The sequence below is a fragment of the Orcinus orca genome, chromosome 3 (assembly GCF_937001465.1).
Source record: "Orcinus orca chromosome 3, mOrcOrc1.1, whole genome shotgun sequence".
Lineage (NCBI taxonomy): Eukaryota > Metazoa > Chordata > Mammalia > Artiodactyla > Delphinidae > Orcinus > Orcinus orca.
This window is the reverse complement of record NC_064561.1, coordinates 17,217,678-17,232,289: the sequence shown is the minus strand read 5'-3', so window position 1 is coordinate 17,232,289 and position 14,612 is coordinate 17,217,678. Positions and strand designations below refer to the sequence as shown.

At 39.4% G+C, this 14,612-nt stretch overlaps 1 protein-coding gene across 4 annotated transcripts in view; it reads right to left on the bottom strand.

The window, feature by feature from the left end:
• RUFY1 (RUN and FYVE domain containing 1) overlaps positions 1–14,612 on the bottom strand; it is a 56,336-nt gene that overhangs the window by 22,175 nt on the left and 19,549 nt on the right. For 3 of the 4 annotated variants that reach the window (XM_049707040.1, XM_033413475.2, XM_004284043.3), the window contains exons 6-11: positions 11,911–11,972; positions 8,784–8,849; positions 6,535–6,604; positions 2,287–2,388; positions 1,437–1,553; positions 871–1,038 (exon numbers count right to left, since the gene is read on the bottom strand). In XM_049707040.1, the coding sequence (XP_049562997.1) occupies positions 871–1,038; positions 1,437–1,553; positions 2,287–2,388; positions 6,535–6,604; positions 8,784–8,849; positions 11,911–11,972 (585 nt within the window). The remainder of the gene's footprint in view (positions 1–870; positions 1,039–1,436; positions 1,554–2,286; positions 2,389–6,534; positions 6,605–8,783; positions 8,850–11,910; positions 11,973–14,612) is intronic. The other variant, XM_049707041.1, reaches the window with a different exon arrangement.

Here is a 14,612-nt window from a genome sequence, read left to right as displayed (position 1 = left end):
CCTTTTCTCTTTTTGCTTCAATTTTCACTGTTGCAATTACAAAAATATTAATTACGTAATAATTTTTAAAAAGACGGACAAAATAGCACAGTTTATTTGTACCGTCTGCTCTCACATTATCTTTGACATAGATGTTACTACTAGTAAGACTGAAACCACTCTATGGAAAAGGAAGCGGGACTGTTTCGGCAATAAAATAGGAAAGAGAACTTCAAAAAAGGAAAAGCTTTGAGGACACAGAATGGTACCCTTCTGGGTAGCTTCTGGGCAAGAAAGTGTTGCAGTGTTTAGATGCTGTCTTTCAAACTCTGGCGTGACCGGTTCTTTCTGGGCTAGCTCCCCTTCACCACTCTGAAATGACGAGGGAGGTGATCTTGGAGACTCATCAAGATTAACTTATTGGCAAAGCTTGAAAAGGCAATACTAACTAATATCCTTAATCCACTTCTCCATTTCTTGGGGCAAACAATTAGTACCTGAAGTAGACAGAAACAGACAGCAGGGGGACAGTGAACATATGACAGGCAAAGTTCAGATTTAGATTCAAGAGACACAGTTCAGTTTTCAGCTCTATTTATTAGCTGTGCCACCAGGGACATGTGACTTAGCCATTTGATTTTACCTTGTCACTTACATTTCCCCCCATTTTATAAACTTTTGTCAGGGACTGCCGGGAGACTCAAATAAAATAAATGCAATAACATGTAAGATGGCCTAGGACCAGGTCTGCAAATACTAGGCCCTCACAGATGTGTCTATTCTCTCCTTCTGCGGAAAGAATGACTGGAAAGGCAGCACGTGACAAGCTCTACCACTGTAGACAAGCAGCAGGAAACAGGGTTGTGATGCGGACATAAAGCCAAGTCCCACCTGAACTTTGTGAAACATCTGTAAGTTAATTGCTTTGACTTCCTCCAGCTGCTGGCGCAGGGCAACTAGAGTGTCCTGCTTCTCGTGAGTGTCCTTTTCTAGTAACTTCATTGCGATTTCCATTTCGGTTTTCATTCCAATTTGTAGCTCCAGTTCTTTTTCTAGTTCCTTAAAAGGATATTAATAAGGAAAATATTATTAAAGCACATCACAGAAATGAACTTAACTGATGTTGTATCTTGGGCAGTGCTGAAAATACAAACGGAAGGTCAGAATAGGTTAGGGAGATGCAGACAAGTCTGTCTGGAGCGTAACTAGATTAAGGTTTCTCCCTTTCCTCATTTTACAATGAACACTGGCTCTGCATCAAGTCAACAGAAAGCAGGTAGGTGGCAATGAGGAATACTCCACGAGTATTTTTTTTCACATGTTAAAAACTTTATTTGTATAAAAACTCACTTGTTTTTAAAAGCAGGTTGAAGCATGTGTGTGCAAAGTGCTGACAGAAGTAACATAGAGGGAATAAACTGAGGAATCTTTCTGGTAACTCAGGCTCGCAAACTCACCAAACGGGCTTTCTTCTCCTCCTTCAGCTGCTTCCACACATCATTGTACATTTCATCCAGACCTTGCCGAGTCTGCTTGTAAGTCTCCAGCTCAACTTTTGTATCCTGTTTTGTTATCTGTGATCAAACAAGAGCACCAGAGGGATGGTTTGCTTACAGAAGCAAGCTAACTACAAAGTATTTAAAAATATAACATATATATTTTTAAACAGTAGCATAATATCTATTTTTTTAAGCATAATAGAGAAAGGCTAAAATTTTAAAGGTATTTTGAAATATCTTTGAACATGAAGGATGAGAGCAAGCCAATAGATTTTTGAAAAGGTAGGTGCAGAAAACAATTTAATTTTCTTTAAAATAGAATAGTCGTTCTGAGTGGGAAAGGTCCCCATTCAGTATTTATCTAGCACGTTTTTAGCACTGGGTGAATTTTGAGATGAATCAGATATGGTCTCTACTCTCAAGTCATCAGGTGAGACAGCTGCAAGCCAGCAATTCTACACAACAGTAAGCGGATTCTATAATGGAGGGAGGTGCAAAGAGCTATGGAAACACGGGAGAAGGGTCCAGGCCTACTGATGGGTGCCAGAGGCAGCACCACAGGGGACCAGGCTCATGAGAGAAGCTGAAGAGGGAATAGGAACTTTCACTCGCAAAGGCCCAGAGGCAAGGGAGCAGTGCACTTGGGAAACCCCAAGTGGTCCGGGTGGCCTGAGAGTGACACGGAAGGGCACTGCGGCAGGATTTTCTGGTGTCAAACAAGGCATCTTTGCACGTTCTGGGCTTGAGATGTCTGATGGACATGTCTGAGTGGGGAACATGCCGCCCAGCTGCAAGGCCTACTTCTCACCTCTACGCTTTTTTCGCTTTTCTCACGAATTAATTCATTTTGTTCTCTTAATTGTTGCTGTTCTTCTTGAAGTGAACAAATTCGGTCTGTTGCAGCTGAAAGCTGATTAAGAAAGATTTTTAGATTTCTTAACATCAAAATGAATCTTACTGTTCAAATTAAAAGCTAACATTTGGCATCTTCACAATTGACAATGTATTTTCACATATGTGATATTTTATTTTTTATCCTTGTTTTGAATAGGTGATACATTCACATGGTTCAAAATTCCAAAGATATAAAAATATAAACAGTAAAATCTCTCTTACCCCTGCCCCTAGCCATCTCTGTCCTCCCTAGATATTCTTGTTTTACAAAAATGATAGCATACTACTTCACGTGGGCAAAGATTTATGGACACAAATTAGAAACAGCTTAAATGTCCAATACTAGAAATGGTTTAACAAATCACAGTAAAAGCATAAAACAGAAATATGTAGTTATTAAAATACTTACAAAAGCTTTTAATGACTTGAGAACATACTTATGATATAATAAAAATAAAAAAGCAGGTTATACAGTAAGTTCTCACGTCTATTTTAAAGAAAAAAACTTAACTGTTAAAAATCATTAAGAAAAACAAAAACAAACAAACAAAAAAAGCTTAAGGAAAGATGGGGACTCTATATACAGCTGTCACTTAGCCAAGGGATTACGGGCTTTTTTTCCCCCTGATTCTTCATTCTTTTTAGTTTTTCTAGCCAATGAGCAAAAGGATATCTTACCACTAGAGAGAGAATTAAAGAAGCTGGGAGAGGAATCACAACCAAACCATTAAAGATGTGCCCGAGGAAAACATCTTCCTTGCCCTGAACAAGTTAACGTAGTTTAGGCTAAAGTGTACAGGAGCAGGTGCCTTCATGTACCTGCTGAGGAGAGGCTAGCAGGAGAGGTGAGTAAATACCCCAACCAACCTCTCCTTTCCCAGCCTCTGAGACAGCCTGGTGAGAGAAGGTGAGGCTGGAGAAGCAGAAAGAAGCCAGACATTTGCCCTCGATACTTGGCTGTGCTCTTAGCGTCATTCACTAACGGGGGGCCCTGAAGCACTGAACTCCTCACCTCCTCTTGGTCAACAGCATCTAGGTCCACTCAGACTCAGAACCCAGGACTGGGGTTTCTAAACATAACTGCTGTGCCCACGTAAGAAACTTTAAGGCTTGAAAGGAGGTGCTAGTTGCTGCAAGGGAAAAAGCAGGCAAAAACCATAAGCTAATTCCCATCCTACTCTCTGAAGACATAGAGAGCACACCCTGAAGTTAGAGATACACTTTTCTCTGAAGTACATTTTCTATTACATCTGTTTGCCTTTGAAGGAAAAATAAGCCAGTTGTTCAGTTTCAAAAGCTAAATTAGACTTTCACTCAAAGCATGTCACCTCCCCTCAGAATGGGAGAAAATATTTACAGATGAAGCAACTGACCAGGGATTAATCTCCAAAATATACAAACAGCTCATGCAGCTCAATATCAAAAAAACAACCCAATCGAAAAATGGGCAGAAGATCTAAATAGACATTTCTCCAAAGAAGACATGCAGATGGCCAAAAAGCACATGAAAAGATGGTCAACATCACTAATTATTAGAGAAATGCAAATAAAAACTACAATGAGGTATCACCTTACACTGGTCAGAATGGCCATCATGAAAAAATCTACAAACAGGGCTTCCCTGGTGGCGCAGTGGTTGAGAGTCCGCCTGCCGATGCAGGGGACATGGGTTCATGCCCCGGTCCGGGGAGATCCCACATGCTGCGGAGCAGCTGGGCCCGTGAGCCATGGCCGCTGAGCCTGCGCGTCCAGAGCCTGTGCTCCACAGCGGGAGAGGCCACAACAGAGAGGCCCGTGTAACGCAAAAAAAAAAAAAAAAAAAAAAAAAAAAATCTACAAACAATAATTGCTGGAGAGGGTGTGGAGAAAAGGCAATCCTCCTATACTGCTTGTGGGAATGTAAATTGGTACAGCCACTATGGAGAACAGTATGGAGGTTCCTTAAAAAACTAAAAATAGAGCTACCATATGATCCAGCAATCCCACTCCTGGGCATATATCCGAAGAAAACCATAATTCTAAAAGATATATGTACCCCAATGTTCATTGCAGCATTACTTACAGTAGCCAGGACATGGAAGCAACCTAAATGTCCATCAACAGAGGAATGCATAAAGAAGATGTAGTATATATACACAGTGGAATATTACTCAGCCATAAAAAAGAACGAAATAATGCCATCTGCAGAAACATGGATTGACCTAGAGATTGTCAGACTGAGTGAAGTAAGTCAGACAGAGAAAGACAAATATCATACAATATTGCTTATACGTGGAATCTAAAAAAGGGTATAAATGAACTTATCTACAAAACAGAAATAGAGTTACAGGTGTAGAAAACAAACTTACGGTTACCAGGGGGTAAAGGGCGGGGAGGGATAAATTGGAAGATTGGGATTGACATATACAAACTACTATATATAAAACAGATAACTAGTAAGGACCTTCTGTATAGCACAGGGAACTCTACTCATTACTATGTAATGCCCTATATGGGAAAAGAATGTAAAAAAGAGTGGATATATGTATATGTATAGCTGATTCACTTTGTTGTACACCTGAAACTAACACAACATTGTAAATCAACTATACTCCAATAAAAATTATAAATAAAAAAAAAAGCATGCCACCTCATCTGGGAGAACAAAGAGTGAATCTGCTTTTCTAAAATCAACTAAGGGGACTTCCCTGGTGGTGCAGTGGTTAAGAATCCGCCTGTCAATGCAGGGGACACGGGTTCGAGCCCTGGTCCAGGAAGATCCCACATACCGCAGAGCAACTAATCCCGTGTGCCACAACTACTGAGCCTGCACTCTAGAGCCCGCGAGCCACACCTACTGAGCCCGCACACCACAACTATTGAAGCCTGCACGCCTAGAGCCTGTGCTCCACAACAAGAGAAGCCACCGCAATGAGAAGCCCCTGCATCACAACGAAGACTAGCCCCTGCTTGCTGCAACTAGAGAAAGCCCGTGTGCAGCAATGAAGACCCAACGCAGCCAAAAATAAATAAATAAAATAAAAAAATTTTAAAAATAAATAAAATAAAATCAACTAAGGTCTCCTTGAGTGCCTCCACATGCTAAGTGTTGGACAAGGCACATTTATGTGGTATTAACCTAACTTAATCTTTACAATACTATTGTAAGTGTGTTGAATTATCACCCAATTTAGAGATGAGCAAAGTGAGGCCCAAAGGCCCACTCCACCCCCCAGGTGAATTCGAGTCCTTCAGCTCTAAGTGTGATGAAGTCTCTCCCATGAGGCCCATTTTTGAGTTTCTTTCTCCTGTTACAAATCTGAGCTCCTCTCCTGAAAGCTGTTCGGGCCTGCCCCCTCAAGAGGGCGCAGGAAGTTTAAAGTGAGCTTTAAACTGGGTCCTCCGTTACAAAGGTGCGCTCTGCGACTCTCCTTTCGGCTGTAACCTGCCTCCACACCATGGGGGGGGGGTCACTCTCCGGCCCCCCTCACAGCCCTCTTCCTTCCCAGTGAGACTTGGTGGGGAGGGTCGAGCAGCCAGGGACCGCTACCTGTGGAAAGCCTCAGAAAGGCTGAGCAACCCCCCTCCTGCTAACAGGAGACAAGATGTGTCCACCAAGGAGACTGCCGGGCAGCTGGCAGCAAGCTTTCTTCCTCAGCCTCAGCCCTCCTTCTTCCTGTCCTTTCATTCTTTCTCTTCCTAGTGAGAAAGCAGAGAAAGACCACACTGTGGGGAGACTGGTTCCAAGCTCCTGAGAGGCCGAGACACGGAAGGGGGGACGAGGGTACTTTTACCCCATAAAAGAGCCTGTGCCTTCTGGGCAGCCGGGAGACACACTACATCATAGGAAAGGTGGGAAAAGAGGAAGAGGATAGCACGTTCACAAAAGGAGTGGGGCTTTTCCAACTAGGACTTGTCTTCTACTGGACCACTGTGAGGTGATAAAACCTAAGTCACTTAGAACTGGCTCATGATCCGTTGCACTGGCTCATGGGAGCCCCGGCCAGGGTAGAACACGGACATTCTGAGGATGTGAAATTCTGAGAATGTCTGTCCTGTGTGCAGCTCAACCCAAGGTTAGCAATTCCCATTCCTACCAGTGAGAAGCTCTGGTCATATATACCAACCATACCATTTCTCTTCTTGGGTCATTCTGCTTTAAGAATTTCAATAAGTTACAAACCTCTTCTTGAAGCTTTGAATTAGTCTTTTCCAGCCCTTCTATCTTGGTTTGAAGATCCCCAACTGTGCAGCTGTAAAAAAGAAAATATTAAGTAAATGTGAACTTATAAAAGCTGACTGTTTTCCCAATCTGTAAACAATGAGAATAGAGATTCCTAGATTTCCTATATGAAATGGAGAGTCAAAGGGTCTCCAATTAACTCATAGATGAGAATTCTAAATATATATGTAAGCAGTGTGTGTGTGTGTGTGTGTGTGTGTGTGTGTGTGTATATACATATATATTTTTTTTTACTGAAAAGTTTTCAATGTTTTCTCCAAATATGCTACCCATTTCTTGTTTAGCCAACTGGAAAGAAAACAGCATTTCCCACAACACAATATATGGGAACCAAAACGCACCGGCAGTCATATATCTAAAGTAATATTCATAACAAGATATTGGTACTTTTGGGTAGTAGGATCAAAGGTGATTTTTAAATCTTTTTTATACTTTGTCCCATTTTTCACATATTCTTTAAGTAATATGCACTACTTTCATACTGAAAAATATGTAAAAAGCTAATGTAGACTTGACAAACAACAATAATAATAACCACAACAATAACAGTAGTAGTTTTCTTTTTGGACGATGTGTCAGGCCCTGTTTGTTCTAAGCACTTTAAATGCGTCAACTCCCCACAATTCTGTGAGGCAAATCTTATTGTTAATCTGTTTTACAGATGAGGAAACCATAACTTTATATTGAAAAACTCACTTAACTTCATACCCCTATGAACCCAGGTGGTCTGGCTCCAGAGCCTGCACTTTTAGGCAACAGACCCTACTACCAAAAACTGGGGCTTTTTGCCGGTGAGGGGGGGTACCAAGAAACAAACCTGACAAGGCTAATGAACCAAGGTTCAAGAATTGGGTGGGAGAAAAATAAAAATACAAATTGACACAAAATGAAAAAGTCAACAAAACAAAACATATGGAAGGAATTACAAGTTTTAAGAGTATGCCATTTTCAATTCTGTACCAACTACATAACTTAGAAAATATCAACAAAATTTCTATTTTTCCTTAGAAAACATAAATTACCAAAAAAGATATATCCTCACGAGGAGAAAAGCTAGATGAATTAACAGCTAAGGAAAAACTGAAAAGCTGGCAAAGTATTGCCTCCATACAGGCTTTGAGCTTCAAATTTTCAAGGAGCAAATAATGCTCACGAAATAGAAGGTGTTCCCAGGCACAGAAACAAGGCAAAGCTTCCTGATTCATTTTGTGAAGCTGCATAACCCTGATACCATGCCAGAGGGGAAACTATGGAACAACTATGTTAAGTTACATGTTAAGAGAATGACTAAATTATTAAAGCTATGATCAAGTAGAGTTTATCCCTATGAAGAAATCCATTAATAAACTATATTACATCAATAGATTAAGGGATAAAAGTCATGATTAACTTAATGGATGCTAAAAGGCATTTGATAAAATTCAACATCTATTCCTTATAAAAGTTCTCAATAAACTAAGCATGGATTAAGAATCTCACTCTCAAAATAATAGCCAGCATCACACCTAAGGAAGGCTCAGAGCAGCATACCCTAGGTATGTTCTGAAGAACACACTAGCTCCTTTGCCTGCTTCATTGGCTTTGGGGGCCAGAGAGGCTGCTCCCGCAGAGAACTGCTAATGTGCACAGTGTACTCTCTAAAGAGGGTTCAGAGAGAGAATTATTTTTCCCAAACACGTTAGGCTGAGAATCTCCATCCATTCTCCATCAAAACCTGCAACAACTAGTGTTTCATGAAACACAGGAGCAGCTTTCCAATTAAAATGAAAATTTAAGATAAAGATACCTGCTATCACTATTGAATTGTTCTCAAAGGTCTAGCCCAGTGGTTTTCAACCCCTTTTTCCTGCCCAGAACGTTGGAGGGATGTGTGTTGATTCCCAGTAGCAATAATGCTTCCCATGCAGTGATTTCCAACTAAGTTGCGGTGGGCTAAGGGGTGGAGAGGTTTAATTTATTACTCTCTAATTTGCATAACTAGACAGAACAAAAGATCAAAGGATTCCCCAAAGCGCTTTATCAAGAAATCATACTTCTACAGTCTGTACACATGAGCACTGAACGACAACCTTTTTTCTTGGTTTGGAAAAAAGTTAGTTATAAATATATGGCAACTCAAAAAGGTTCCATGAGGCAATTATCGGGCACTGAGAATGAACTGCAACACTGGAAAAAGGAGGGAGTCCTACCTTAAGTGCCGGTTAAGTTCTTCCACATAATTTTTTTGATCAAGGACATCAGTAATTCTTTCATGCCTTTTAAAAAGAACATAAAAAGAGAGAAATTCTTTTTACTCAGGGTTAATACTTTTAATTGTCCCCCAACCTTCCAGTCACCTTGTAGGAGTACCAATGTCATCAGGAAACCAAGAGATGGTCAGAGCTTAGTAATGTCTGCACGGTCCTAAGTGAACCAGCAAGGCGGGCTAGGAAGACATGGGACACACTGGAAACAGGCTGCCTGGAGAGGAGCCTCCCTGCAGACGCTCCTCCCACCTCTCCCCTAGCATTTGAGAAAGCCACTGGCAGGCAAGGTAGAAACACCAAAAGCCACATGTAAATGGCTCTCCAGTTAGGAGATGAAGCAGCCCTTGTTATACTGAAGGAAAAGAAGCTGCCTCAGAAAAGAAGACCACAAGACTCTTCAAAACACAAAGCTGATTAGTCTGGGTTAAAAAAAAAAGACTCTGGGAACTCTTTAGCAGTCCAGTGGTTAGGACTCCGCACTTTCACTGCCAAGAGGGTAGGTTCAATCCCTGGTCAGAGAACTAAGATCCTACAAGCTGTGCAGCATGGCCAAAAAAAAAAAAAGCAAAAAGCAAAAACACAACACAACAAAACTTCATACATCTTTATAAAAAAAGCAAAAAAGACTTTATCATTTTAAAGTTAGGCTCCTCCCACCAATTTCTTTACATACATATGTACATAAATGGGATCATGTGACCCAGGTTCATGCCACAGGTGCTGGATTTGCTGGTCAGTGCAGTCATTTTTTTTCTTTTACCTTTCTGCCCTTTACATAGCTCTCCCAGGTAACACATACTGATAGCTTGTTGAGTATCCTATGTGTATATAATCATAATATCTATCTATATTTTTACATATAGTATATGCAATTAAAATATATATTAGAGAATTTGGGGGTTTTAAAAAAATGGGATATATATACTTCTCAGTATTATACTTTTCTCACTCAATAATACCTGTGGAAATCCCTCTAAATCTACTATACAGTAGGTCAAATTTGTTTTTCTTTCATGTCTGTATAATACATAGTGTGGAATACTTCAGATGTTCTACAATTCATTCAATTGCAGATGTCCCTAGGTATCCACGGGGGACTAGTTCCAGAACCTCTGTGGATACCCAAATCTGCAGATGCTCAAGTCCCTTATACAAATGGCATAGCACAGCTGACCCTCTATATCTGTGGGTTCCACATCTGCAGGTTGAAAGGCTTACTGTATTCCCTTAATAGTGGATAATCAGTTTATTTCCAGTTCTTTTTGACATTAAGAATGTATTTTAAATTTCAAGTGAGTGAATCCTTGTACTGTGGGTGCATGAAGCATTAATGGGATTCCCGCTGGTCCCTTCCTTGGTAAGGTGACTGCCAAGGCACTGAGAAGGAAGAGTTCTCATTACAAAGACATGTGAAAGACAGGTTAACAGATGTACGTGGTAAAATATTCAAACACAGCGCAAGGGTTTACAGTGAAACTCCCTCCCATGCCTGTCTCCTGACCTCTTTCCCACAGGTGGCCTTGTTTTCAGGTCGATGTGCCTCTCTAGAATGATCCATGTATATGGAAGTACAACATATAAATATGGGTGTATGTCTTTTTTGTTATAACATAAATGGTAGCATGTTATATACATTGTTTGCTTTTTTTCTTTTCTTTTTTTTTTTTTCCAGGATAACTTCTTTTAATGCTCTTGTTAACAAGGATGAGGTAGAGCTACAATGTGGCATGAAAAGACACCCAAGACACAGTAGGATCAAAGAATAAGTCTAGTGGCAACTTAAATATATAATAGTACCTTTCCATTTACATCCAAACAATAAAGCAAATTACACTACCAAAAAATATATACCTGCAAGGCAGTAAAGAAAGGCTTGGAAGGAGTCATGCATGAGTAGCTTCCTCTGAAGAAGCAGGGGGAGTGGGACTGAGATGGAGAAGAGGGGATAGTGTTAATGGGGAAATTTGCCTTGTACTCTCTATTCTTCCACAGAGCCTAATTCCTTAAACAATGGGAATAGGAATGTATTACCACTGTAATTAAAAATAGCTAAATAACAAATTCAAACAACACAAAAACAAAAGTAGCATTCTTTGCCAACAGTTACATGAAAAGATGCAGCATCACTAATCATCAGGGGAATGCAAATCAAAAACCACAGTATGCTATCACGCCATACCCGTTAGAATGGCTATCACCGAAAAGACAAGAAGTAATAAGTGTAGGCCAGGATGCAGAGAAAAGGGAACACTTGTGCACTGTTGGTGGGAATGTAAATTGGTGCAGCCACTATGGAAAACAGTATGGCAATTCTTCAAAAAATTAAAAAATAGAATTAATAAATGACCCAGCAATTCCACTTCTGGGTATTTATCCAAAGAAAATGAAAACTAACTTGAAAATGTATATGCACCCCCATGTTCACTGCAGCATTATTTATAACAGCCGAGATATGGAAACAACCTAACTGTCCATCAATGGATGTGGTATATTCATATAATAAAATACTATTCATCCATTAAAAAAAAGGAAATCCTACCACTGACAACATGAGTGGACTTTGAGGGCATTATGCTAAGCGAAGTAAGTAAAACAGTGAAAGACAAATATCTTATGATCTTACTTATATGTGGAATCTAAAATAAACACAAAACCAAACTCACAGATACAGGGACTGGTGGTTGCCAGAGGTGGGGGGGTGGGGGAGTGGGTGAATGGGGCCATAAGGCACAAACTTCCAGTTATAAAATGAGTAAGTCCTGGGGATGTAATGTACAGCATGGTGACTATAGTTAATAATACTGTATTGCATATTTGAAAGTTGCTAAGAGAGTGGATCCTAAAAATGCTTATCACAAGAAAAATTTTTTGTAACTACGTATGGTGATGGATGTTAACTAGACTTATTGTGGTGATCATTTTGCAATATATACAAATAACAGATCATTATGTTGTACACTTGAAACTAATATGATGTTATATGTCAATTATACCTCAATTTTAAAAAAGGAGCATTCTTTGCCAGAATTTCATTAAAAACGTGAAGAACAGCATACAATACAGAACTTACTCTTTGCCACCATCAAGATCCTGCACATCCTTAATGTAGAGAGAAAAATCGATCACTCCAACCTGATCGAAATAAAATGTACCAGTTTAAGTGAAAAATAACTTTTCGCACTTTCCACAAACCTTACAGTCTTTAAAATTCAGGGTATTTACCTTCCTATCTCAGGATAAAACAATAGGATTGTTAGGATAACCTGACAATCAGTAGGTTAACCAGCTTAAAGCAGCAATCAATCAAACAAACAAACCAAAAGAAAAATAACCCCATCACCTTCTAAACTTACTAAAAATCAGAATTTAAGGGAATATTCTGAAGTTTTATTTATTTATTTATTTATTCAACAATCAAATTGTTGACAAAGATCAACAAAGTTCTTTGGGTACAAAGTAATAAAAAAAAAAAGAGACCTGTATCTCTAAAGTGGTGACCTTAACTGATAACTCTGACTCCTTCTTCCCCCAAACTGAGGTGAAAAGGTCCAGTATTTCAGGGAAAATTCTCTGCTGCTGTGGGGAACTAGGGGCTCCAAGACCCCTCAAAATCTCAAAGTCAGGGGCTTTGTCCAGAAATAAAGCACTTCAGAGAGAGTGAATGAGAGCCCTAGTCTGCCACCATCCACTCTAGTGTAAGTGCAGCCATTCCTTTGAAATATAGGAAAATTGGGTCCATCAATAGAGAAATATTTAAATCAGTCATGTTATAGCCATATTGCAGAACCCTATGCAACCATAACAAAGAATGCAGAGAATGAATATGTAATGAAATGAAGAAAGCTCCAGGATAAAATTTTAACTCAAAGAATACTATGTACAGCATTAACTCCTTATAGTAACCTCCCTTATGTTAAAACCAAAGCTATACATGATGTTTTCTGCAACTCCTCTGTTGCGCCCCCCACCAATCTATATTCCTGACCCTTGAACCTGGGTGGCCAGTAAGGCCTGTCTTTATGAGCAGAAAGCAGCAGAAAGGATGCTGTGACTTCTGCAGCTAGGTTAACAAAGGCAGTACAAGCTTCCTCCTGGCTCTTTCCCTTGGGCATATACCTTTGAAGTTCTGAGCTTCCATGGGAAAAGTCTGGCTAACCTTGAGGCACCACACTGGAGATCAAGTGGAGAGACCACGTGTAGACAGAGATGCCCAAGAAGCCCCTGCTGCTCCAGCCTCAGCTCCCTGAGCCTTCTCAACCCAGAGGACAGAGAATGAGAGTGCATATGCCTTCAGCCACTCCAGCCCCAGCCACCAACTGCCTGTGATCACAGGCATGCTTAAGAGTCACCGTGCTGAGCTCAGCCATCCCTCAAATATGAGGGACTGTAATCATTTAGGTGACTGTTAATTTGTTACACTGCAACAGAAAACCAGAAAAGATTTAATTAAAAACAAAACCTATGTATACATAAATGCATAGGAAAAGTAGAAACAGTCCCTCAAATTTTTACCATTATCTGTGGGGACAAGACTGGGACTGAAGGGGGAGAGGAGAAGGGGAGCTTGAATTTCACTTTTCACTTTACATTCTTCTGTAATTGCTTAACTTCTTTTCAACAAGCATGCATTTATTTCTTTTGTAATACAAAAATAATTTTAAAAGAAATATATATTTGACTGGAAAAAAAAGCAACAATAGAAGGAATGAGAAAAAATACCCAAAGTAGAAATTAATGGACTAAGAAACAAAGCTCTCCTCTCAAAGAAGTGATGTGTAAAAGCAAGACCTGGTTCTTCGAGCTCAACACAGTAGACAAATCTCTACCAAGTATTACAATTTAGAAAAGTGAGATTTTAAAAAGCTGTAAGAAAATACTCTCATGCAACTAATAGATCTGAATGAAACAAATGATTTCTGGAAAAATATAAATGACTAAAACTTTTTCTAAGACTTAGGAAACCAATAAATTGACCAAAGCTATGCAAAAAATTAAAGTGGTCAAAGCATGAGGACCATAAAGCTTTTGCATAAAGCTGAAACTGTCATACTAGCCAGTTTTAACAAACCTTTAAAGAAAAATATTTCCTGCTCTAATAAACTGTTGTAGAAAGCAAGAAAGAAAAGAATATCATCCAGTTTATTTTATGAGGTTATACAATTCTGACACTGAAAAGTGACAAAGACAGTATAGAAAAGGAAAATTCAGACCAGTGTCACTTTTAAGGAGAAATACAAAATTTCCAAATAAACCACAGACACATTAAATCTAGGAGTATACTAAAAGAATAACACACGATGCCAAGTAAGGTTTACTTTATGATATCACAATAGGAAACCTAAGAATTAATTCAATTATTATTATGGGTTAAAAATGGATATGACATCTCAATAGATGCCAAAAAAGTTATTTGATAGCATTCAATGTTCATTTTTAAATAAAAATATAAAGTAAGCTAGAATAGAACAGTACTTTCTAAACATGAGAAAGAGGATCTCTCAGGGTGCAATAGCAAATACTCATACTTTATGGTGACATAAAAGAGGTATTAAAGATAAGAATAGGCCAGGGGGCTCAATCACATCTATTACTTAATAAAAATCCCAATTAAATTTTTATTTTGGAATCTGACAAAATGATGTTCAAGGTCATCTGGCAGAATGGACAGCCTCAACTATATCTGAAAAAGAAGTACAACAAAGTAGGCAGGAGGTGAACTGCCAGAGCTTTGGTAATTAAAAGACTATGTTACTGGCATAGAAATAAAAAGAT